The sequence below is a fragment of the Chiloscyllium plagiosum genome, unplaced genomic scaffold (assembly GCF_037043375.1).
Source record: "Chiloscyllium plagiosum isolate Xiang-an unplaced genomic scaffold, Cpla_swu_hap1 HiC_scaffold_12, whole genome shotgun sequence".
Taxonomy (NCBI): Eukaryota; Metazoa; Chordata; class Chondrichthyes; order Orectolobiformes; family Hemiscylliidae; genus Chiloscyllium; species Chiloscyllium plagiosum.
Genome location: NW_028270150.1, coordinates 99,210,001 through 99,236,793, shown reverse-complemented (window position 1 = coordinate 99,236,793; position 26,793 = coordinate 99,210,001). Strand labels below are relative to the sequence as shown.

Genomic DNA, 26,793 nt, shown 5'->3' with positions numbered 1-26,793 from the left:
TAAAGTTGGGAAAAGGACTGTGGAAGTAATTGCTGTACTTTAAGTTTACGTTACACTTTTGCTTTGCAAGGAGTTGAGGAAGACAGAAAAAACACTAACATGTCAACTGGGTTATGAGTACAGTGATTTTGGATTAGTGGTGCTGGAAGAGCACAGCAGTTCAGGCCCTGATGAAGGGCTTTTGCCCGAAACGCCGATTTTACTGCTCCTCGGATGCTGCCTGAACTGCTGTACTCTTCCAGCACCACTAATCCAAAATCTGGTTTCCAGCATCTGCAGTCATTGTTTTTACCTATGAGTACAGTGAGATTTGTCCAGCAACAGATTGCTGATTGGCTTGTGCAGTTGTGACCAGTTGTAGATGCCAGAAGGCTTCAGTGTGATGACAGCTCTCTGACTGGCTCCTGCTGAACAGTTTGTGATAGAAGTGGGAGAAACCTCCTGAGCGAGCAGATTCTGTGTGCCTATCTCTACGGCAGAATAATTAAAGCTTGAAGAAAGCCAGTTATTTTCTCCCACCAGTTGTTTTTTTTGTCTTTAAACAGTAACTTAAAGACTTTCCAATTAGTATATCGTTCATCCTTTGTCTCCTGCACCAAAGTGATAGAATTCAAGAAGGAGATCTGGGAAGCAGACTGATGCTTTGAATTGTGATTTCCCCAGGATGTATTCCTCTACCTATAACTCCATGTTTTTTTTGTTTGTCAGTATCTGTCTGTCTGTTGTGTAGGGATTTTAAAGGGAGGTTAGAGTTTCAACTGAGAAAGCTACCTGTTGATAATTCATAGTTTTGTTTTACCTGTGGTTAGTATTCACTTATTTGTAATAAACAGTAGTTTTTAAGTACAGGAACTTGATCAGTGTTTTCTGTTAACATGAGACAGGTAAACTGGGGTCTTTGAGCACTTAATTAAATCTTTACCTTTTGTGATTAATCTGGGAGTGTGAGGATTGGGCATCCGCTTACTTTCCCAAGTGGGTTGTGACATTGAAACTCTTTCCCTTGGTTCTTTTTAACAATCAAATCACAATGTCAAGGATCTTGAAATCAACTGTTCATGCTCAATGTCAAAAAGTGTGGCGCTGGAAAAGCACAGCTGGTCAGGCAGCATCCGAGGAGCTGGAGAGTTGGTGTTTTGGGCATGCATACCTGACAAAGGGCTTATACCCGAAACGTTTTGACTCTGACTCTCCAGCATCCACTGTCCTCACTTTCTCCCTGTTCATTCTCAATGTCAATGCTACTATAATCTCCACTGCTACAGCTGCATCGTTCACATATTGGTTCCCCTGTATTTTTGTAAAACTTTTGGACTCCGCTTCTTCCATGTAATCTGTGTGTATGTGTGTAATGTTATTATTTCTTCTTGCATATTGTAATGCCTGCCTCTTCGTAGGATTTATAGAACAGTCCCTCTTCTACAGCAACACTAGCACCATTCCCCACCTCGAACAACTTCACCCACAACTTCAACCTTGACCTCAAATTTACCGGGACCATCTCTGACCCTTCCCTCCCCTTCCTGGACCTTTCTGTCTCCATCTCCGGCAACCAACTTTGCACTGACTCCTATTTCAAACCCACTGACTCCCACCACTACCTTGACTACATCTTCTCCCAATCACGCTGCCTGCAAAAATGCGATCCCATACTCCCAATTCCTCCGTTGCATCCACCATATCTGTTCCTAGGATGAACAATTACACTCCTGGACGTCCCAGATATCCTCCTCCTTCAATGACTGTAATTTCCCCTCCCCCGTGATCAACGATGCCCTCAACTGCATCTCCTCCATTTCTCATACCTCCGCCTTCAAATCCCCCCCCCCCCCCCCCAAACAACAGCCACAACAAGGATAGAATCCCTCCTGGTCCTCATATTCAACCCACCAATCTCTAAATCCAATGTATCATCCTTCACGATTTTTGCCACTTGCAGGCTGACCCTAGCACCAAAAAGATATTCCCTTCCCCACTCCTAACTGTTTTCTGTCGGGATCATTTCCTCCCATCACTCCATCGTTAGGTCCACACTCCCCACCATTGTCTCATCCACACCTGGCACCTTTTCCCTGTGGGTGCAAGAGGTGCAACATGTGCTGCCACACCTCCCTCCTTACCTCCTCCCAAGGCCCCAAAGAATCATTCCAAATCGGGATTCACCTGCATTTCCTCTAACCTGATGTACTGCATCCATTGATCATGATGTGGTCACCTCTACATCAGAGAGACGGAGTGCAAACTTGGGTACCAGTTCAGGGAAAGTCTATGGTCCGCATGCTCCAATCAACCCCACCTCCCGATTGCCAACCATTTGAACACCCCCCCCACCTGCCAAACTCTCCCAAGGACATGTCTGTCCTGGGCTGCCTCTACTGTCAAAATAAGGCCACATGCAAACTGGAGGAAGAGCATAGAACATAGAACATAGAAGAATACAGCGCAGTACAGGCCCTTCGGCCCTCGATGTTGCGCCGATCCAAGCCCACCCAACCTACACTAGCCCACTATCCTCCATATGCCTATCCAATGCCCGCTTAAATGCCCATAATGAGGGAGAGTCCACCACTGCTACTGGCAGGACATTCCATGAACTCACGACTCGCTGAGTAAAGAACCTACCCCTAACATCTGTCCTATACCTACCCCCCCTTAATTTAAAGCTATTCCCCCTTGTAATGGCTGACTCCATACGTGGAAAAAGATTCTCACTGTCGACCCTATCTAAACCTCTAATCATCTTGTACACCTCTATCAAGTCACCCCTAAACCTTCTTTTCTCCAATGAAAACAACCCCAAGTGCCGCAGCCTTTCCTCATACGATCTTTCTACCATACCAGGCAACATCCTGGTAAACCTCCTCTGCACCCGTTCCAGTGCCTCCACATCCTTCCTATAGTATGGCGACCAAAACTGCACACAATACTCCAGATGCGGCCACACCAGAGTCTTATACAACTGCACCTCATCATCTGCTCAGGAAGCTTATAACCTTATGACCTTAACATAGAATTCACCAGCTTCCAAATCTCTCAGCCCCTGTGCCCCCACCCCCACCTCATCCCAGGTCCAGTCCTCCCTCTCCACCTCAGCCCCTCACCTAACCTTTTCATCTTCCTTCCCATCTATCCACCGTTCCCACTGACCAATCTCAATCACCTCCTAACTGCATACATCTATGAACATCCCACCTATCTTTCCCCTCGCCTCAACTCCCTCCGTCTATTTATTTCTCAGCCCCCTTCCCTGTCCCCAGTCCTGATGAAGGGTTCAGCCCGAAATGTCAACTCTCCTGCTGTTCTGAAGCTGCTTCACCTGCTATGCTTTTTCCAGCTTCATATTTTATCAACTCTAATTAATAAACTCACTCTTTGTAAATTCAAGAAAGCCTGTTTAAATTGGCTGCTTTTAAAACATGAATCTGGGAATTTGGTATCCACAAGAGAAGGGATTCATTTTAAAATGAACCTTGTTACGATTAACAGAGAGACAGACGAATAATTAAAGGGAGACAGTTCCCCTCTCCTCACCTGGCGGTTTAATGGTTTGGGGGTACCTCAAACAATACTGCAACAAATTCGAGACCCTTGCCTGGAAGCTGGTGAATGTTATGGACCACTACATGCTCCAAGGTGGTGTGCAAAATATCTGTTACATGCTCCAAACATCGTATAGGTTGCAGGTAATGTCTAACAACTTGCACATGTCCTTTGGCAGGTAATCCAAAGCAATCAGCATTTTTTGGTGCACAGAAAGCTCATCTTTCTTTTAAAGGCTGTATTCCAAAATTCTCCATTGTTCTCTCTAGAAGAGCTAATTAGATTACATTACAGTGTGGAAACAGGCCCTTCGGCCCAACAAGTCCACACCGACCCGCCGAAGCGCAACCCACCCATACCCCTTACCTAACACTGCGGGCAATTTAGCATGGCCAATTCACCTGACCTGCACATCTTTGGACTGTGGGAGGAAACCGGAGCAGCCGGAGGAAACCCACACAGACACGGAGAGAACGTGCAAACTCCACACAGTCAGTCGCCTGAGGCGGGAATTGAACCCGGGTCTCCAGCGCTGTGAGGCAACAGTGCTAACTGCTGTGCCACCATGCCGCCCAAGATACAAGTTGCTCCTTTGCAGTTACTTCTTAGATCAACCTTTTATCTGCATCTACCCTTGTTCTCCGCCTCCTGTGCTCAAATTAATTTTGCAGCACAGATCCATCCTTCTAACTTGCTATTAACATCATTGATAATATAACTATCAGATTGACCTACAAATCTTGATTGTGTTACTGAGGGGATAGTATAAAAAGGAAATGAAGACAGGATGCCTAAATAAACGTGTTGTTTCTGGCCTCCAGCCTGCGTGTGTGTTATCTGTTGATAGTGGCCTTTCTATTTGTCAATATCAGTATAGAGTCATTCAGCACACAAACTGACCCTTTGGTCCAACTCGTCCATGCTGAACAAGTTTACCAAACTAAACCAGTCCCACTTGCCTGTATTTGGCCCAAATCCCTCTAAACCTTTCCTATTCACCTGTCAGTCCAAATGTCTTTTAAATGTTGTAACTGTACTCATATCCATACTTCCTCTGGCAATTCATTGTACATACAAACCACCCTCTGTGTGAAAAAGTTGCCCCTCAAGTCTCTCTCAAATCTTTCTCCTCTCACCTTTAAAAATATATGCTCTATAGTTTTGAACTCCTCCCACCTTTGGGAAAAGATCTTTGTTATTCACCTTATCTATGCCCTTCATGATTTTATAAACCTTCTATAAGGTCAGCCCTCAACCTCCTATGCTGCAGTGAAAAATGTCTCAGCCTATCCAGTGTCTCCTTATAAATCAAACCCTCCAGTCCCAACAACATCCTGGTAAATCTTTTCTGAACCCTTTCCAATTTAATAATATCCTTCCTATAGCAGACTGACTCGAACTGTACACAGTACTCCAAAAGACTCACCAATGTCCTGTATGACCTCTACATGATGTCCCAACTCATATATTTAATTGAGCAATGAAGACCAGCATGGTAAATGCCATCTTAACCACCCTGTCTATCTGGATGCAATTTTCAAAGAATTCCATACTTGGACCACTAGGTGTGTGTGCTCTACTCAGGACCATACCATTAACTGTACAGGTCCTGCCTTTATTTGTTTAACTGAATTGCAGTATCTTGCATTTATCTAAATTAAATTCCATCTGCCACTCCTCGGCCTGTTGGCCCAATTGATCGAGATCCTTTGGTAATCATGTGGAACCTTGTCAAACGCTTCACTGAAGTCCACGTAGACAACATTTTCCTCAGTTAAAAGTCTGTTGTATTGTGTCTGCCAGCTCCTCCTCCAAGAAGAGGAGCAGTGGATTAATCTGGGCCTGGTAGTAATGGTTTTCAAGATGCTTACAGTGGATTAGCATAATGTTTATGGAGAGAGAGAGGAGCTACATGTGTGCAGAGGATGCTGAGTGAGGTAGTAGGGTTTGAGAGCGTTAATACAAGCAGGGGTGTTCTTATAGTCTAGAGGAGACCGTAGGGAGTGAAGAAAATGGATGGTTCCGCTTGTAAAGTAACACCCGCACAGCTGTGCAGAGAATGACATGTGAAGGGGAGTCTTGGCTTGATCACTTCGTATCCTGGGTAAATATTGACATCGTTGTTAGTTTCAGCTGCCTCACTCTACGTTTGCTTTGAAATGCATTGACCACCTGTAGGAAGAAGACCTCCTTTCTACTCATGATTTGGAGAAGCTGGTGTTGGACTGGGGCGTACAAAGTTTAAAAATCACACAACACCAGGTTATAGTCCAACAGGTTTAATTGGAAGCACACTAGCTTTTGGAGCATCGCCTGATGAAGGAGCGACGCTCCGAAAGCTAGTGTGCTTCCAATTAAACCTGTTGGACTATAACCTGGTGTTGTGTGATTTTTAACTCCTTTCTACTGCTCACATATTGAATAGGTGTCTCCCTGTTGCCTTAGGGGATCTCGGCATATTGTTTAGAATTGTTCTGTAGCTGTATCTCAATCCTGAAGGCGACTGTCCCTCTTGACACAAAGAACCTCTCCTATAAAGTACCGGCCCTTTCAGGGACTGCTGTAGCCTATTGGTTGCCTTGCCAGATTTTCTGCACTTTGAGAGATACCCAAAGATAGCATTTTGCACTGCTAACCTCCCAAATTAATTTAAATGAGGCTAAACCACAAAAATTATGGAGACCTTATGCCACCTTCTTCAGGTAAGTGCATAGCACCTCTGCCTGCCCCTAACCCAGCTTGCTTACCCCCTAAGCAAGTGTTAACGTGTGTAGGTTTGTGGAATTCTGTGTGGTACTTTGAAAATGTTCCCTCGGATAATATATTGCTGAGGGTTGCTGAGTAAGTTTCATCACAAACTTATTTGAAAAATCTGAATTATTAAGAGCATAATGCAGTGAAAGCACAGTGAAAGTGATTGATATTTGGTGCATGTAAATAACTGTATCAACTATTAAATTTGTTATATACCTCAAATAGATTAGTCATAGAATCATAAAGCATGGAAACCGAGCTTTCAGTCCATCCAGTCCACACTGGCCATGCTCCCAAGCTAATCAAGTCCCACTTGCCTACATTTGGCCCATATCCTCCAAAATGAAATCATTCCTATAGCAGAGGAAGGGTGTTTAAGCACTTCACTCAGAGCAAATGTATTACAGAAACGGGGGCATGACACTCATTTTGTTAAGTGTAATTTTAAGATATTTGGCTGGTACCTTGTATTCTGAACTTTGTTAGACTTTGCTAATTCCTTTGGGATATTAGCTGTTTTTGATGAGATACTATTGTTCATGTTTGTGACATTGCAGTATATTTGCAAATTCTGACAGTGTTTTACACTTTACCTTCTCTCAGCAGATTGAGATGAATGAACATGTTGAGGGAAGGAAATGTTCCACTTCTGACAATGAGGAGAACCTTGCAGTGTTAAGAAGGTGAGAGCAGCAAGAGGTGATAGTATAAATATACAAACATCTGAAAGAAAACACTTTCTATCTTTTCTCCGCAACCTGCTGTAGATACAAGCATCACACGCCTCTAGATCCTGTCTATTTCTGACTTATAACCTGCATCAACATATTGTTCACCATTTGTACCTAAAAGCATAAAGAATGTTGTAACATAGAGGTCCTGTGGAATAGGTAAAATATGATTGTATTAACTGAGACTTGGTTGTGGAAAATTCAGGACTGTGAGCTGAACGTTCCATGTTACCACATTTCCAGAGGTGATAGAAAGATCCACTCACAGTATTTACAAATGATTACATCACAGTTCTGGATCATATGAATTCCGAAAAGAACTGAAGGGTGGATACTTGCATACAAAGTTTAGCATTGGATAAGAGAGAGTTTGTCACAACTGCCATAAAATTTAGAACGCATAATTAGAACTAAAATTAGAGAGTACTTAAAAAAGGCAATGGTTTTAAAACAAAAACCTGCTTGAATTGTGATAGGAAAATCTACAATTTGAAGAGAATGCTGTTGGTCAGATAAAGGGAATATAGTGGATTTAGTCATTTCCTCTTTCTTCCCATGATGAGTGTTATTGGCAAGCTTAACTTTGTACCTCACCCCTCGTTTTCTTTCAAAGATAATCGTGGTTTTGTTCGTGAACCACTGTAGTACTGCTGCTGATTGTACTCTCATGACAGTGTTGGAAAGTATTCAAGTTTTAAAGTAGGCTTAGCAGGCTAGGATAGCATTTATTGTCGATGCCTAATTGCATTATCTTAAACTGTGCATGTCCATTTAATTTAGATATATGCACAACACTGTTTGGAAGGCAGTTCCAGGATTTTGACTTCGCAACAGAGAAGGAATGACAGTGTAGTTACAAGTCAGGACAGCTTGGACTTGGAAGGGATCTTGCAAGTTATGCTGTTCTGATGCATCTGCTGCCCTTGCCCTCCTAAATGGTAAAGATTGCAGGTGTGGAAGGTGCTGCCAGCCTTGCTGAATTGCTGCTATATGTTTTATATATAGTACGGATTGCTGCCACTGCATTATTGGTGGAGGGAGTGAATATTTATATCGTTGGTGGATGTGGTGCCAATCAAACATGTTGCTTTGTCCTGGATGGTATTGAACTTCTGAAGTGTTGTTGGAGGTGCACTGATCCAGACATGTAACGAATATTCCATCACATTTTTTCATTATGCTTTATAGATTGCTCTAGGGAGTCAAGAAATGAGTTACTTGCTACAAATGTCCCAACCCCAGTTGTGCTCTTTTAGTCGTAGTATTTATATGGCTAGTTCAGTTCAGTCTCTGGTCAAAAGTAACAAGTGGAGGATTCAATGATGGTAATGTCATTGCTGTCAAGGGGAGATGATTAGGTTCTATTTTGTTGGAATTGGTCATTGACAGGCACGTGTGTAGCAGGAATGTTGCCTGTCACTTTTCAGTCTTGCTACATATGGATCCAAAATACATCAGTATCTGAGGAGTCGCAACTAATGCTGAACATTGTGCAAGCATCAGCAAACATCCCACTTCTGACCTTTTGAAATGATAAATTGCTTATCATTGATAAAGCAATTGAAGATGGTTGGACCATGGGCATTTCCTTGAGGACGTCCTGCAGCAGTGTCCTGATACTGAGATGATAAACCTCCAACTACAAGAACTATCTTCCCTTGTGCCAGTTATTACTCCAACCAGTCAAGAGTGACAATGTTTGTGTCCATGTCTATGTGCTAATGGTGTTCCAATGACATTGTTGTTGTTATCCTTCTTGTAGTAGAGACCACAGAGGCAAGAGTTTCTATTGATACTCTTGGTGACTTGATATTATTGGTCAGAGTATTGAGTACAGGAGTTGGGAGGTCATGTTGCAGCTGTACAGGACATTGGTTAGGCCACTGTTGGAATTTTGCGTGCAATTCTGGTCTCCTTCCTATCGGAAAGATGTTGTGAAACTTGAAAGGGTTTAGAAAAGATTTACAAGTGTGTTTCCAGGGTTGGAAGATTTGAGCCACAGGGAGAGGCTGAACAGACAGGGGCTGTTTTCCCTGGAGCGTCGGAGGCTGAGGGGTGGAGGCTGGTACAATTGCAACATTTTAAAAGGCATTTGGATGGGTATATGAATAGGAAGGGTTTGGAGGGATGTGGGCCAGGTGCTGGCAGGTGGGACTAGATTTGGTTGGGATATCTGGTCGGCATGGATGGGTTGGACTGAAGGGTCTATTTCCATGCTGTACATCTCTTTGACTCTATATCCAGTAGCTAGAATGCATTAGAGGTGGAGTATTTAGAAATTGAATTTGGTTGGCGAGGCACTAATCAAGTTCTGTTTTAGTAATGTTAAGCTTCATGGGTGTTGCTGTCCAACCAAGATGGTGTAATGGTTCTGAGAGATCTAAAGTGTTCCCTTTTATTGCGGAGTGTCAAGCTTCTCATCTTATCTTGCAGCCACAACTTTGAAGTGAGTAATCTACTTAAGCTTCATTTAGCGATGTCCCCAACATTTTGATGATGGGGAACTCAGTGGTGATGGTACTATAAAGGTGAGAGGGCTTTCTCTTGTTACTATTTGGCACTTACATGCCATGAAAATTGTCTGCCTTTAGACACAGGCTATATCAAAAGTGTAAGCGGATTTTGAAATTTTTAAGTATGAGTATAGAATACAACAAATGTGAAGAAGTAACAATGCACTTGTAGAAAACCTGAATTAGACTTTATTTAGAATATTGTCTGTACAATGAGTAGCTCATTATTTAAAGTACTGGTTTCGATTTATTTCAATATTTTATTTTATTTCTTGATAGGTAGGGGATCAAGAGTTACAGGGAGAAGGCAGGATAATGGGTTTGAGAAATGTATCAACCATTATCAAATGGTGGAGCAGACCCAATGGGCCAAATGGCCTAATTCTGCTCCTATATCTTATGGATGATGATCTGCTGGTGAGAAACTGCGCTTATGCAGGTTGAGTTAAAATACTGGGAGTATTTCCATTGAGTAGATAAAGAGAGGAATTACATAAGTGTTTTTCAATTAAGAAGAAATCACATGACACTGGGGTATAGATTTATTTGAAACCGCAGGCTTTCGGAGCTCCCACTCCTTCCTCGGCAGCTAATGAGAGAGAATACATCAGACACAGAATTTGTAAGGAAAAGATTAAAGGGTCATACAAATGTTTTGAACAAATCTAGATGGCTATTAAGTCTTTGATCAGTTAGAATGGAGGTGCAGAGTTTGATTGATTAATATGTAAATCGAGAATTATTTTCAAGTCATTGCCCCAAAATAACTTAAGGTTTTATCAGAATAAAGGTGACACCTCAGGTCAGACAATGCATTTTAGGTGTGAGGCCATGTTTCATGTCCACATCAAGTAAGAAGAGTTTTGAAGGTGTAAGTAAGGAAGGCGTCTTCACCTAATGGAAAGTCAGTAACCTGGGACTAATTCTAAATTGTCACAGTGAAGAGAGGCTCAGTAGAAAATTCTTTATCCAGAGAGAATGGATGGAGACAGCATTGTATCTTTGTGGAAAACCTGGATAAATATTTGAAGTTCAGCAAAGTATTCACTGGCAGAGACGGAATACTACATTGAAAATAATTTTGGGCTGCTTCAGTGGAACATATCAGACAATTAATTGCCTGGTTTTCTTTGCTGCTGTAAATCTTTATTCCTTCTGTGATTTGTTCTCTTCTGCCTCTCCATAACTATGTCCTTTGGGCATTCAGCAATGATTTTGGACACCCTGATCAGGATAGTTGGTCAGGTTGGTCTATTTCACCAAGGTCCTGATGGCAATGCGTACTTTATTCTACCTCTCTTTAGGCCTTCCCATTGGGTTTATGTCTCCATAAGCAGATACACCTCAGTTGGATACTCTTGGTTATTTAGAGTATTCATCCAGATACTCTGACTTATAGAGTCATAGAAATGTACAGCACAGAAACAGACTCTTTGGTCCAATTCGTCCGTGCCAACCAGATATTCTAAATTAATCTAGTCTCATTTGCCAGCACTTGGCCCATATCTGTCTAAACCCTTCCTATTCATATACCCATTCAGCTGCCTTTTAAATGTTGTAATTGTATCAGCCTTCATCACTTCCTCTGGTGGCTTATTCCATACAGGCACCACCCTCTGTGTAAAAAAAAAAAAAATTGCCTTTTCAAATCTTTCCCCCCTCACCCTAAACCTGTGCCCTCTAGTTCTGGACTCCCCTGCCCAGGGAAAAACCCTTGTCTATTTACCCTATCCATGCCCCTCATGATTTTAAACCTCTATAAGGTCACCCCTCAGCCTCCGACGCTCTAGGGAAACCAGCTCCAGCCTGTTCAGCCTCTCCCTATAGCTCAAACCCTCCAACCATGGCAACATCCTTGTTAATCTAAATAATATCCTGTACAGCCGCAACATTACCTCCCAACCCCTATACTTAATGCTCTAACCAATAAAGGAAAGCATACAAAACACCACCTTCACTATCCTATCTATCTGCAACTCCACTTTTAAGGAACTATGAATCTGCACTCCAAGGTCTCTCCCCAAGACCTTACCCTACCATGTGACATCAAGTTAGACCCTATCTGCCACCACCTGAGAAAAAGAGCAGGAAATGACACCACCACAGGAAGTGACATCACCAACCCAAAGAAACCCAAACATATAAATAGAAAGCAGGAATTATCAGCAGTGCCTCACCTGGAGGCCCACTGAAGATATTACTTAGTAGGGTGATGAAACAATTGAAAATGAACCTTCCGGATCAGTGAGCAAACCTACATCCAGAACCTCAACTTGAACTACAAATCTTCTCAAAACTCGCTAATGATGCATATGCATGCAGTGTATTTGCTTGCTGACTGGGTTTGATAGTAGGAGCCCAAATGGTCACCTGCTTGCAACCAATGCTACTATGCATTGTTATACTGAATCTTTGTGCCAGAAGTGGAAGAGTATCTGAGGGTGCAATAATGTTATGGGGGAATGTACTGTCAGATTTTCAGGTGTACTTCTGGAAATTGTGTTGGTGCAAGAAAAGGCTCCAGGTAATGAAGGAAATGAAACTTCAGAAGAGGATGGTTTTGATCCCATGGAAACAAGTTATCAAAGCAGTCCATATAAAGAGGGAATTTCTGTAGGCTTTAGGCAGACAGGTATGGCTGAGGGAGGGCTGGTTGGAGACAATAACCTATAAAAGGGTTGATGGATGTTGGGGACAAGGGCATTGTATTAGGGCTAAGCTCACCTTAGTGTTGTAGTGCTATGTCCTCTGTGCTGTAGCCATACAGAACTTTGAATGCAGCACGTTCCATCATTTGTCCGACGCATTTGTTGAAACTTGTTTTTTTTTTGTAGACCTTTGGTAGTACAGTCTCTCATCTGCCTACACTACATTATCAGGCAGTGAATCAAATCTCATAACTACATGCTCCACAAAACAGCTTTTCTTCAGGTTACCTTTGGTTCTTTTGCTAATTACTTTTATAAATTTTGCCAATTATTTCCGTTATCGCAGGTGGACATAAAATAATCCATTGCGTTATAATAGGACTGTTATCCCCTGTGTCTTTATCAATAGTTTTCTCTCTCCGTGTCACTAAAAGCAGATTATAAAATCATTGGAACATTACTATTTTGAAAGCTTACTCAACACAAACTTACTGCCATGTTTCCTACATTACAATAGTACTGTTCTTAAAATGAACTTCAATGGCTGTAATGCACTTTGGGACATCTAGGAGGTCATAAAAGATGCTATGGAAATGTAACCCTTTTTATGTTGTGTTATAGGGTCCTGTTACATAATAATGTGTTTTCTAAATTGCTAGAATTCAAGATTATTTTCATGAAATAATGAGTATAGATGTTCTTAGATTTAGTACCCTAACACAGTCATAGAACATGCTACAATGCTTTGCAAGCATTGAATTACTACTCGTAATGCAACAACCATTGTCTTTATGGCAAAAGTCACCATCCTTTCACTGAGGCTGCAGATTTTATATGGTTCTAACTATGTCCACACATGTACATATTCTAATATGATATAAAGGTAAGATTGTTCTTTTTTTTTTCTACAGCCATGTAATGAATGAGCTAATTGAAACAGAGAGAGCCTATGTAGAAGAATTGCTTTGTGTGCTGGAGGTAAGTCATTTTGTGATGAGTGTGGCTGTACTTAGTCTTGTTGAAGTTGATCTAAATGAATAATGGTAGATACAGTAAAGCATTCAGCCTGCTCTATTGTTCACTTTATTACATATGTCCTTTTACAAAAATAACAATACTTGGGTCCTGAATGTTGTTCCCTGGTTGGGAGCACAGAAGTGAAACAAGACATTTCCCAGTTCAACAAACTCAACCCAGGATAAACTGACCCAGGAGGTCAATGTTTTGTTCCAGAAATGGCTGAGTCCTCTAGGAGGATATCCTCTGACTGTGCAAGTCCAGAAGGAGAATGGAGACTATCTGCTGTGGATGTAGTTTGAATATAATACCCTGCCTCCCTGCTTGGGCATGTTATGGAAGATTAGTTAAAATACTGATAAAACCTAAAACAACTCTCCAGCTCGCACACCCCTCTTATCCCCTTTCTGCCACGCATCTTCCCATACCCCATCCATGCTAACATATACTATTTAGTATCCCCATGCTATTAAATGTCCATTTACCTATCTGATACCACATCATGGCCACAATACTCGGTTATAACCTTTCAACACTTCCCTCCAATAGCCCCTTGGCCTCCATTCCACCTCATGCGCTGTACCCAACCTCCATGTTCCTCGTACCATGCTGATTTATACTTTCATTCATTCATTCATTCTTTATATTCTCAATGCCAACTTTGTGCCAACTTATGCTAATTAATTCTCCTTAACTACTATCCGTTGCCTTTGATTTACTATGCCAAGTCACCAGAAGTAAACTTCAGAACCCATGCACAAATAATAAATAATACAGGTCCTCAAATAAAATAGATTTTAGAATATTGAAGAAAAACACTCAATCATAAAAACACTATTACTGCTTTAAATTCCTTTTACCTCAATAAAACCTTACTAAAATAAGCATTACATTGAAGTACTTCATTTAATAAACATTGGAATTCAAAGTCCCACATCAGAGTCCAAAACAATTTGTTACTGTCAATCAATTGAGTGTCAGAGTAGGGAAAAAAAAATCAAGGTAAAAGAGGAGGTGTAACTTAAAATGAAATTACCATGAGAAAAAGTATTAGGGATAAAAGGCTGACAAGTCCCCAGGACATGATGAGCTGCACCTCAGGGTCTTAAATTAGTGTCATGGGGATAGTAGATGTTTTGCTTGTAATCTTCATTTCCCAGATTCTCAAAGTCGTAACAGATTACATACCACAAATGTAATACTCCATCTAAGTAAAAAGAGACAGGTTGCAGGTAACTGTAGGCCATTTACTCTATATATTGTTAAGCAAATGCTAGAATCTATTGTTAAGGATGTCATAAAAGGATATTCAAAAATCAAAACAGGCAAACAAAATTAACATATGAGTTCTTTGAGGGTGTAGTAAGCAGCATGGATAAATATGAACCATTGTTATAATTATTCCCAAAAGGTATTCAATAAAGTACTATTGAAGGTTATTGCACAAGTTAAGGTCACACTGTGTCATGGATAATAATTAGGATAGATAGATAATTGGTTAGCTAACAGGAAACAGGGTAGGGATAGACGTCTCTTTTTCAAATTGGTAAAACTTTAACTGTTGGAATGTAACAAGGATCAGTGCTGGGGCCTCAACCATTTATAATCTGTGGTGGTGTTCACGTGGACCAACTCTGACACCTCCCTTCCCTTCCTGGACCTCTCCATCTCCATTAATGATGACCGACTTGACACTGACATTTTTTATAAACCCACCGACTCCCACAGCTACCTGGATTACACCTCTTCCCATCCTACGTCCTGCAAAAATGCCATCCTGTATTTCTAATTCCTCCGTCTCCGCCGTGTCTGCTCCCAGGAGGACAGTTCCACCACAGAACACCACCAGATGGTCTCCTTCTTTAGAGTTCGTAATTTCCCTTCCCACGTGGTTGAAGATGCCCTCCAATGCATCTCATCCACATCCCGCACCTCCGCCCTCAAACCCCACCCCTCCAACCGTAACAAGGACAGAACCCCCTGCTCCTCACCTTCCACCTTACCAACCTTCACAAAAACCTCATCATCCTCTGATATTTCTGCCACCTCCAAATGGACCCCACCACCAGAAATATATTTCCCTCCCCACCCCTTTCCGCTTTCTGCAAAGACCGTTCCCTCCGTGACTACCTGGTCAGGTCCACGCCCCCCAACAACCCACCCTCCCCTCCTGGCATCCTTCCCCTGCCACCGCAGGAATTGCAAAACCTCGCCCATACCTCCAAGGCCCCAAAGGAGCCTTCCACATCCATCGAAGTTTCACCTGCACATTCACCAATGTCATTTATTGTATCCGTTGCTCCCAATGTGGTCTCTTGTACATTGGGGAGACTGGACGCCTCCTTCCAGAGCACTTTAGGGAACATCTCAGAGACACCCGCACCAATCAACTCCCCTGCCCTGTGGCCCGACATTTCAACTCCCCCTCCCACACTGTCGAGGACATGCAGGTCCTGGGCCTCCTCCACCGCTGCTCCCTCACTACCCGACGCATGGAGGAAGAGCGTCTCATGTTCCGCCTCAGAACACTTCACCCCAGGGCATCAATGTGGACTTCACCAGTTCCCTCATTTCCCCTTCCCCCACCTTACCCCAGTTCCAAGCTTCCAGCTCGGCACTGTCCCCATGACCTGTCCTACCTGCCAATCTCCCTTCCCACTTATCCGCTCCACTCTCCCCTCTGACCTATCACCTCCATCCCCACCCCCATTCACCTATTGTACTCCTTGCTACCTTCTCCCCAGCCCGCCCCCCCCCCCCCCCCCCCCCGCCCCCAATTTATCTCTCCACCCTGGAGGCTCCCTGCCTCCATTCCTGATGAAGGGCTTTTGACAGAAATGTCGATTTTCCTGCTCCTCGGAAGCTGCCTGACCTGCTGTGCTTTTCTAGCACCACTCTAATCTCGACACCCATTTATAATCTGTATTAATGACTTAGATGAATGAGTTGACGATTATAACCATATCTGTTGTTGATGGAAAGATGGGGGGAAAGCAAATTTTGAGGAGGACACAATTAGTAAAAGGATACAAATAGACTCTGTTGGTAGAAATTTAGTTGATGAAACATAATGAGGGATAATGTGATGTTGCCCATTTTGATGAGATGATCATTTAAATGGAGAATGTCTGTAAAATGCTCTGGTGTTCATGTACATGAATCAGAAATAGTTAATGTGGAGGTAACTTAGGAAGGCATATTATTATGAAGAAAGGTTGAAGGAGGCATACCTATACTTGATGTTTCCCCTCCTAAGGGAATCTAGAATAAGGAGTGCAGTTCCAAAATAATGGGATTTAAAACTGAGATGAGGATGAATTTCTCATTGCAAGATATCATTAATCTGATTATACAATGAGGATGCTTGATGCCCATATCTTTAATTTGTTGAATATATTCAGTGTTGAGTTAGATTTTGTTTTAGATTTTGAGCATTGAGACTCATTGGCTTCAGGCAGGAAAGTGGAATTTAAGCTTACAATGTCAGCTGTGATGTTATTGAATAGCAGGTCAGATCCAAGGGACTGAATAGCCTCCTACTATTCCTATTTAATATGTTTTTATGATTCTTCAAATGGCTTAGCTAGCTCCTGAATTATGCTGAGATTTGTACAAAATGGTTTCACTGATAAAAGGATGTTGCATTTTATCTTTCACATCAATTCTCAGCCAAGGTAATCTGCCCATAATCTTGTTCAAAAGAGATTGTATAGGAACGTTGAAGCAAATCTCAGAAATCCTGACATAATTGTCATAATTAAAACTACCCAAATGAAATGGTAAGAATAAATTGAAGAGGCTCTAATTATTAGTTGTTTGATGCAAGTCTCTTCCACTGGTCAATGTTAAGTGATTTTATTTTTATTGCATTGTTCTTTTCTTCTAGGGGTATGCTGCTGAGATGGAAAATCCCTCAATGATTCCATTCATTCCAGTGGTTCTGCAGAAGAAAAAAGATGTACTATTTGGAAATATGCCTGAAATCTATGACTTCCATAACAGGTATAAGCATTATATGACCAGGTATTGCCCTGAGATGCATAGGCCTCAAGGATTTGTTGGATCAGCAGGAGCCACATTTACATTGGAGTCACTGACACCTACAACCCCATGTGTGCATCTCAAATGTTAAACTGTTGTCATGGTCAGGTATTTGGTGCCCATGGCCTGCTTTCCCACAATCGCTTGTAGCATCTCAAATGGCCAATCCACATTTTGTTTGGGCATTGGAGTACACTTGTTGCCTACCATAATCAGTGGGCCTACTGCACCCATTTGGTTGCAGATGTGTCTTGTACATGTCAAATTGTGGATGGATTCTCCTATTCCTTCAACAGATGAGAGTTCAGCAAAGAAGGAAAAATGGATCACTTTACCATCTAGGTTTATGTGAGGAGCCTCCACCCCCTGTTCATGGTTTAATAGTCCACCACCATTACAACGGAATATAACAACACTACAGAGTTTAGATCTGTATTGTTGTCAGATTGCTTCGCCTGTCTCTTGTCCCTCCTTCAGCTGTTTGGCATGCAAGTAGCCAGTAGAGTGGGGGATATCCAGGCCAAAGGATTGTCTGGTGGTCATTCCTACTGATACTGTCATGGACAGATACATCTGCGATAATTAGATTAGTGAAGATTAACTTGAGTAGATTATACTCTCTGTTTGGTTCTCACTCATTATCTGCTATGTATATGTCTTTAGGACCCAGCCAGTATTTGGTGCTACCAAGCCATTCTTGGTGATGAATGTTGAAGTCTTCCACTCAGTACATTCTGTGCCCTTGCCACCCTCAATGGTTCTTCCAAGTGTTGCTCAACATGGAGGAACACTCATTCTCCACTCTTAGTCTAATTAGCAGTAAGTTTCATTGATCATGCTTGACCTGGTGCCTTGAGACTTCATAGGAATTGGAGTCAATTTTGAGAACTTCCAGGACAATCCCTTTCCAATTGTATTCCACTATGCCACCACCTCTGTCAGTGGGACAAACAAACCCAGGCATGGTATCTGGAATATTGTTTGTAAGGAATAATTCTGTGAGTATAACTATGTAAGTAACTATGTTGCTTGACTAGACAGTAGGACAACTCTCACAATTTTGCCTCAAATTCCAGTGAGGAGGCCTTTCTTGCATCAACACGACTCTGTTTGCCATTGTTATTTCGATGTCTTAGAAGATGCCAGGTGGTCCAATCAATGTCTTACCTATCTGTAGATTTTGTTTCATTACGATAGAACTGAATGGCTTGCTAGGCATTTCAGCGGGGAGCTAAGAATCAACTGCATGTGTGGGACTGGGGTCAGGTGTAGGTCAGGCCATGTAGGGAAGGAAATCTGCCATCCTTACATGACATTAGTGAACCAGATGGGTTTTTACAATAGTCAACAAGGTTACACAGTCACCATTAGCTAGCTTTCTTAAACTCTAGTCTTTTTAAAAATTGAATCCAAATTTCATCAGCTGCCATAGTGGGATTCGATCCCTTGTCTCCAGAAGATTATCCTAGGATTCTGGATTACTAGTTCAGTGACATTAGCATGTTCGCGATGCTCCTCAATCTATATATATACACATTCTCTCAATACCTTGATAAAGCATTTCAGTGCTTCCAGTTCTGTACATAATCATGCGACATTGTAAATCTCATCTTTTTATTTTTAAAATCTTTTTGGATTGAGGACCAAAATTGAAAAATGACTGCTTTAAACCAAGGACTATTGAAGGACTTGCTGCAGTTTTAAAACAGAGTTACTGAAACTCATTGTGTGTTATGTTTACGTTGTTGGCTTTGTTCAAGGAGTGAGATAGATGTTTGAGACCCAGCAGCAGCAGCATGGGTGTGTGTTTGTCTGTTCAGAGTGAGCTTTACTCAGATACAGGCTAATGATTGCGTTTTCAATTATGGTCAGTGGTAGAGATCATAGTCATCAGCTTAATTAGTATCCTGTTCTTTAATTTTCTTGCTATTCCCCAAACAGGACTATTGCCTAATGTTGTCTATGTTTTTGGTCCCAACAAGGACACATATGGATACTTCCTTCTCACTCCAATATCCAAATTAGAGACCACTTACTTCTGACTCCTGAGTGGGTAGACAGAGTGTATTTGAACAATTGTAGAGGCAAAAGGTCTCCAGACTGCAATGGGCAACGTCTCTCCTTTTTAATTTCCCTGCAGTAAAATAACCAAAACTGAAAGATAGCAAATGGTAGGACAGATTACCTATAAGCTGTTAGCTACAACCAGTGACTGAAACATAAACAAATTAGTGTGTCAACCGCCTTCAGTCTTCAGAGAACTGCAAAGTCTGGAAATGTAGAATTTAGAGATCAGAGAATCATAGACTCCTACAGCAGGGAGACAGACTCTTTGGCCTAAACTGGTCCATGCCGACCAAAATGTCCACCTATGCTAACACCATTTCCCTGCACATGGCCATATCCGTCTAAATCTTTGTTATCCATATGTTTGTCCAAATACCTTTTAAATGTTGTTAATGTACTCAGCTCAACAACTTCTGCTGGCACCTCATTCCATATGCATTCTGCCCTCTTTGTAAATCGTTGCCCCTCAGGTTCACTTTTATTCTTTCCCCTCTAACCTTAAGCTGATGACTGCTAGTCTGTGATTCCACAACCCTGGGAAAAAGAATGAGTGCATTCACCCTATCCACGTGTCTCATGATCTTATATGCTTCTATAAGATCCCCCTTAAATCTCCTACGCTCTAAAGAAAAATGTCTGAGCTTGACCAACCTCTCCGTATAAGTCAGACCATTAGTCCTGGCAACATCCTTGTAAATTTCTTCTGCAATCTTTCTAGTTTAATAACATCCTTCCTATAACCAGGTGACCAAAACTGTACACAACATTTCACTTGTGGCCTCGGCAATATCATGTACAACTGCACGTAATTTCCTAACTTTGATACTCAGTCCCTGACTGATGAAGGCCAGTGTGCCCAAAGTCGCCTTCATTGCCCTGTGTATCTGCAACTCCACTTTCAGAGTACCATGCCTGAAACTCCAAGGTCATTTTGTTCAACTGCACTCTTTAAAACCTTACCATTCAGCATGAAACTCCAACCTTGATTTGACTTCCCAAAATTCAAGACCTCACACTTATCTATATTAAACTCCATTTGCCATTTCTTGGCCCACTTCTCCAGCTGATCAAGATAGTAGTGTGATTTCTGATTACCTTCTTCAATGTCCACAATACTGCCAATTTTAGTGTTGTTTGCAAAATTACTAATCATGCCTTGTACATTCTCATCCAAATCGTTGATATAGATAACAAACAGCAATGGGCCCAACACTAATCCCTAAGGAACTCCACCAGTCACAGACCTCCAGTTTGGCAAGCATCCTTCCACTACTACCTTCCGCTTCCTTACCAGCAAGCCAATTTTGCATCCAATTTTCCGTTAGTGAAATCTAACGTTCCAGAGCAGCCTACCACGTGGAATGTTATCAAACGCCTTACTGAAATCCACATAGACTACATGCACTTTCCTGGTCACTTCATCAAAGCACTGTAACAACTTTGTGAGGCATGATCTCCCACGCACAAAACCGTGCTGACTGCTCCTAATAAAACCCTGTTTTCCAAATGCACAAAAACCTTATCTCTCAGAATCTTACCCACCACAGATGTTAGGCTTACTGGTCTATAGTTCTGGTTTTTCTTTGCAGCCCTTCTTGAATAAGGCCACAACATTCGCTACCCTCTAGTCTTCCAGACTTCACCTGTCAGAAGGACATGAAAGGAGCAAAATGAGCACCTCATCACATCCTGTGGACTGGTGCTATGAACTATGTCCCTAGTGTTTTTCCCTCCATCCATAACATCCATGTTTGTTTGCCTGCTTCTGTCTGCTTGTGTGTGTAGGGGTTTAGGAAGAGCTTAAGGTAGCAGAGTTACAAGGTGATGATACATATTGTTTTTCTGTGGTTAGAATTATGTTCCTTGTAACAACTAATAGTTTCTTGTTAATTAAAGAAACCTGGTCAGGTTTTCTATTAACCCAAGTCCATCAGACAGGTAAACCAGAAAACTTTGAATACTTTAACATGTTTAATTTTCGTGACACCTGGGGAGTAGTGGGGCTTGAGTGTATCAGCACGTTTTCTCGGTGAATTGTGACAACATAAGTATCATTGCTAAGTGATTATCTATGATAGATAAAAAGGAAAAGTGATAAGGGTAGGGAGTTCTATACAATAAGGGGTACGGTTAGCATCCTTTGTAAGCAGGATAGAGAGTTCATATGATGTGTTGCCTACCTGATACCAAGGTAAAGGATATCTTGTACTGGCTTGAAAGGATAATGGAGTGAGAGGGAAAGTGTCTAATTGTTGTGGTCCATGTTGGAACCAACAATGGATGCAACAGTAGGCAATAGGTTCTGTTTGGGAAAAATCAGGGAGGTTAAAGAACAGAACTTTGAGGGTTATAATCTTTGGATTACTAACCAAGCCCCGTGCAAAGCAACATAGATAAGGAAATTAGGGTTGGAAATGTGTGGTTAAAGGAATGATTTGGGAATAAAAGATTACTTTTCATGTGGCACTGCATCAATATTGGGACTAAAAATATACCATTGCACTGAACTCCACCTGAACTGACCTGGGATCAGTGTCCTAGCAGAAAGGCTAAATATGGTGGTCACAAGAACTTTAAACTCGTAGAGAGGTTGGGAGTCTCCGGGGAAGTCTGAGCACTTTCAAAATCAAGTAACAGGACAAAGATAAAGGTACAGTTAGGAATCCCACTTCAGGTATGACAGGTACAGGCTTAACGATTAAACCAAAGGAGAGAAATAATAAACAAATGAATAGAGCGTTTGACCCAAAGAAGAGTTCTACAGTTAGTTCCGGAATAACATGCATTTTGGCAGCAGGATTTGGCTATAACATTACTGAAGAATTAGGGAACGGTACTTTGGAGAATGCTTCCCTCCATTGGCAATAGTGCCATTCCAGCAGGGATTGATCTGCAGCTTCATTCTGCTCATGCGCCAAAATCTCAGTGCCATTCTATGCATGCGCCGATGTCCATTCATGCATGATGTTAATGCTGGTGTTTGTGCCATTCTGTGCATCTGTTGATGTCCACACCAAAGTCTTCGTGCTGTTCTGTGCACACACTGTGTCAGTGCTGTTCTGTGTGTGCACCAATGTCAGTTACCAACAGAGCAGCTTTCTGTGAGAGGTACTGTACAGAGAGCAGCTTTCTTATGTTTTTTAAATGTACTGTTAAATTTAGTTTTGTTTTGCTAATAAATATGAGTTCAACTTCATTCAGGCTGTGTGATAATTTGCATTAGATGTTTGGGTGATTTTTCAGCAATCATGAGTAATATTCTTTGCTGGTCTGCCCCAACCCCACTTTTCCCATTGGCCCAATTATTTCTGTTAGGCAATTTTCTATTAAGCAAGGTTTTGCAGTGTAAGGAACAAAATAAATGAACTGCAGGCACAAATTCAAATTGAAGATGATATAGGAGCCATTACTGAAGAATAGCTGCCTAGCAGGCTTGTTGGGACTGGGAACTAAAATGTGCCAGGTTTAATGTTTACGGGACGGGAGGGAAAAGTGGCAGAGGAGATGGAGTAGCCTTACTGATTAGAAAGAAAATTTCTTTAACAGTAAGAGAAGGTATAATGAGGGGAAAACATTCAATGGAGACCACGTGGATGGAACTGAAGAGCAGTAAAGAATTTAAACTATAATAGGTGTTGTGCATGGAACCCCAATAGCTCTGAAGTGCTAGATTGTCTAAGTACAGAAATTAGCCAAGTAGAAAAGCCAGAGTAGTATTAATGGGGGATTTTAACTTTACCTTTCTGACAGGTGCTCGTCTACCTCTTGCAATCTGTTAGTGAATTTCTGAGATGTGTCTGGTATAGTTTCCTAGAGCAGTATGTACTAGATGCAAAAAGGGGGCAAGCAATGTTGGATTTAGTAATGAGTAATGACCTAGGTTTAATTAGTAATCTAATTGTGCCTGTACATGATCTAATTTAATGTAGTGTTTGAAAGTGAAAAGCATGAATCAGCTACTAAAGTTTTAAATTTAGGTAAGACTAACTTTGAGATGAGACAGAGACTATCCATAATAAACTGGGAAAATTTGTTAATGGGTAAATCAACTGAAGAACAGTGAAATATGTTAACAGAAATATTTAACCCAAACAAAACCAGTTTGTACCCATGACAGGGTAAAGCTCATCTTCACAGAAAAAAACTGCCATGGACCACTAAAGAGATCAGGGACTGCACAAACTGATTGAAAGGACTTGCAAAATGCAAAGAAAAGCACAGATTTTGCTGAAAGGGAATGATATTATGACCTGATTAGAGCTACATAGCAGCATATAAGAGCTAATAAAAGGGATTATGAAAGGAAGAAGAGCTACATAAAAAGAAAGCGGTGGTCAGGAGCAATGTTGGTCCACTAAAGACTGAAAATAGGGATATTGTCAATAACAGTTGGGGAAAATGGCAGACATAATGACTCCTTACTTTGCCTCTGTACATACAGTAGAAAAGGAGGATAGCTTGCTAGAATTTGCAAGGACGTTAATAGTAGACTGAGGATAGGGATTGAATACAATTAACATAAGTTAAACATTGGTAATGAGGAAATTAATGGAATTAAGAGTGACAAATCCCTAGGATCTGACTATTTCTATTTGAGGGAGGTTGGGGAGCCCATTACAGACAGCCTAACAATAACTTTGCAGAGTTTCTAACATACAGGAATTGTCTGTTTTGGATTGGAAAACTATAATTCAATGTGATCATGACTGATCTGTGTTCTAATGTGGTGCTGGAAAAGCACAGCAGGTCAGGCAGCATCTGAGGAGCAGGAGAATCGACATTTCAGGCATAAGCCCCTCATCAGAAATTAGGCTTGTTGGCAGGGGATTGAGAGATAAATGGGAGGGGGAGTGGGGCTGGGGGGAAGGTAGCTGAGAATGCAGTAGATAGATGAAGGTGGCGGAGAAGGCGAAAGGTTGGAGAAGCAGGTAGAGTGGATACGGCACGGTGGCACAGTGGTTAGCACTGCTGCCTCACAGCGCCTGAGACCCGGGTTCAACTCCCACCTCAGGCGACTGACTGTGTGGAGTTTGCACGTTCTTCCTGTGTCTGCGTGGGTTTCCTCCGGGTGCTCCGGTTTCCTCCCACAGTCCAAAGATGTGCAGGTCAGGTGAATTGGCCATTCTAAATTGCCCGTAGTGTTAGGTAAGGGGTAAATATAGGGGTATGGGTGGGTTGCGCTTCGGCGGGTCAGTGTGGGCTTGTTGGGCCGAAGGGCCTGTTTCCACACTGTAATGTAATCTTAAAAAAAAAGATGGAAAAGACAGGCCAAGAGGGCAGTTCTGAGTTAGAGGTTTGAGACTGGTATAAGCTGGGGGATGGGAAATGAGAAAACTGGTGAAATCTACATTAAACCCATGTGGTTGCATGGTCCCAAGATGGAAGATGTGGTGTTCTTCCACCAGGTGGCAGGTGGTTAGAGTTTGGTGATGGAGGAAGCCCAGAACCTGCATGTCCTTGGTAAAGTGGGAGGGGGAGTTGAACTGTTCAGCCACGGGGCGGTGGTGTTGGGTGGTGCATGTGTCCCAGAGATGTTCTCTGAAACGATTCGCAAGTTGGCATCTTGCCTCCCTGATGTAGAGGAGACCACATCAGGTCAATGGATACAGTGGATGATTTTGGTGGAAGTACAGGTAAATTTCTGTCAGATGTGAAAGGATCCTTTGAGGCCTTGGACAGAGGTGAGGGAGGAAGCATGGGTGCAGGTTTTGCACTTCTTGCAATGGCAGAAGAAGGTGCCAGGAATGGGGTGTGGGCGGGTCAGGAGGTGGATCTGACAAGGGAGTCATGGAGGGAATGGTCTGTCCAAAATGCTGGTAGGGGTGGGGAGGGAAATATATTCCTAGTGGTGGGGTCTTTTTGTAGGTGGCGAAAGATGATTCAATGTATACGGAGGTTGGTGGGATGGAAGGTGGGGACCAGGGGGAGTCTGACCTTGTTGCGTTGGAACGGTTGGGGTTCAAGGGCGGACGGGTAGGAAATGGAGGAGATGCATTGGAAGGCATCATCAACCGTGTGGGAGAAGAAATTGTGGTCTTTGATGAAGGTGGCCATCTGGGATTTTCTATGGTAGAGATGCAGTGGAGGCAGAGGAGTTGGGAATAAGGGATAGAATTTTTACAGGAGACAAGGTTGGAGGAGGTGAGATCCAGGTAACTATGGGAGTGGGTGGCTGTGTAGTAAATATCCACGGTTAGTTGGTCACCAGAGATGGAGACTGAGAGGTCCAGGAAGGGGACGGTGGTGTTTGAGATGGTCCAGGTGAATTTGAGGTCAGGGTGTAAGGTCATGATTTGGAGATGCCGGTGTTGGACTGGGGTGCACAAAATTAAAAATCACAACACCAGGTTATAGTCCAACAGGTTTAATTGGAAGCACACTAGCTTTCGGAGCAGCGCCTGATGAAGGAGCAGCGCTCCAAAAGCTAGTGTGCTTCCAATTTAAATCTGTTGGACTATAATCTGGTGTTGTGTGATTTTTAACTTTAAGGGTGTAAGGCGTTAGTGAAGTTGATGAACTGTTCAACCTCCTGGTGGGAGCACAAGGTAGCGCCAATACAATCATCGATGTAGCAGAGGAAAAAAATGGGGTATGGTGCTGGTACAGCAGTGGAAGTTGAATTGTTCCATGTACCCTACAGAGGCAGGCATAGCTGGGGCCCATGCAGGCGCCCATGGCTACCCCTTTGGTTTCAAGGAAGTAGGAGGATTGAAAGGAGGAGTTGTAAAGGGTGAGGATCAGTTCAGTCAGTTGGATGAGGGATCCTTCTACATTTGACATACATTTACCTGTACTTCCAACAATTTCAGCTACTGTATCTGTTGCATCCAATGTGATCTCTACATCGGGGTGACAGGATGCCAACTTGCAGATTGTTTCAGAGAACATCTCAGGGATGCCCATACCAACCAACCCCACTGCCTTGTGGTGGAACACTTCAACTTCCCCTCTCGCTCCACCAAGGACTTGCAGGTGGCACCAAACCCTACCTCCACCCGACGCCTGGAAGAAGAATACCTCATCGTCTGCCTTGGGACGTTGCAACCACACTGGTTTAATGTGGATTTCACCAGTTTCCTCATTTCCCCATTTCACCTCAATCCCAAGTCTCCAACTCGGCACCGCCCTCTTGACTTGTCCATTGTTTTTCCCATCTATCCATTCCATCCTTTTCTCTGAACTATCACCACCTCCCCCACCTTCATCTACCTATCGCATTCTCAGCTACCTTCCCCTCAGCCCCACCCCTCCTCCCATTTATCTCTTAGCCTCATTCCTGATGAGGGGCTTATGCCCAAAATGTTGATTCTCCTGCTTCTCGGATGCTGCCTGACCTACTGTGCTTTTCCAGCACCACTCTCTTTACTCTGACCTCCAGCATCTGCAGTCCTCATTTTCTCCCTGATCTGTGGTCTAACTCTGTATATCTGCCTTTAGCGTATATCCCTTCATACCTTTGCTTAACAAAATTTCTGCTATCTC

The 26,793-nt window shown here is 42.5% G+C and overlaps 1 protein-coding gene across 8 annotated transcripts in view; it reads left to right on the top strand.

The window, feature by feature from the left end:
• Positions 1–26,793, top strand: part of mcf2la (mcf.2 cell line derived transforming sequence-like a) — a 239,539-nt gene that overhangs the window by 157,561 nt on the left and 55,185 nt on the right. For 6 of the 8 annotated variants that reach the window (XR_015758942.1, XM_043700234.2, XM_087993072.1 and 3 more), the window contains exons 15-17: positions 6,898–6,977; positions 13,098–13,164; positions 17,090–17,205. Coding sequence is in view for 7 of the 8 variants with exons in the window: in XM_043700234.2 (XP_043556169.2) it covers positions 6,898–6,977; positions 13,098–13,164; positions 17,090–17,205 (263 nt within the window). In the remaining variant the exon portion in view is untranslated. The remainder of the gene's footprint in view (positions 1–6,897; positions 6,978–13,097; positions 13,165–17,089; positions 17,206–26,793) is intronic. The other 2 variants (XM_087993069.1, XM_087993073.1) reach the window with 1 other exon arrangement.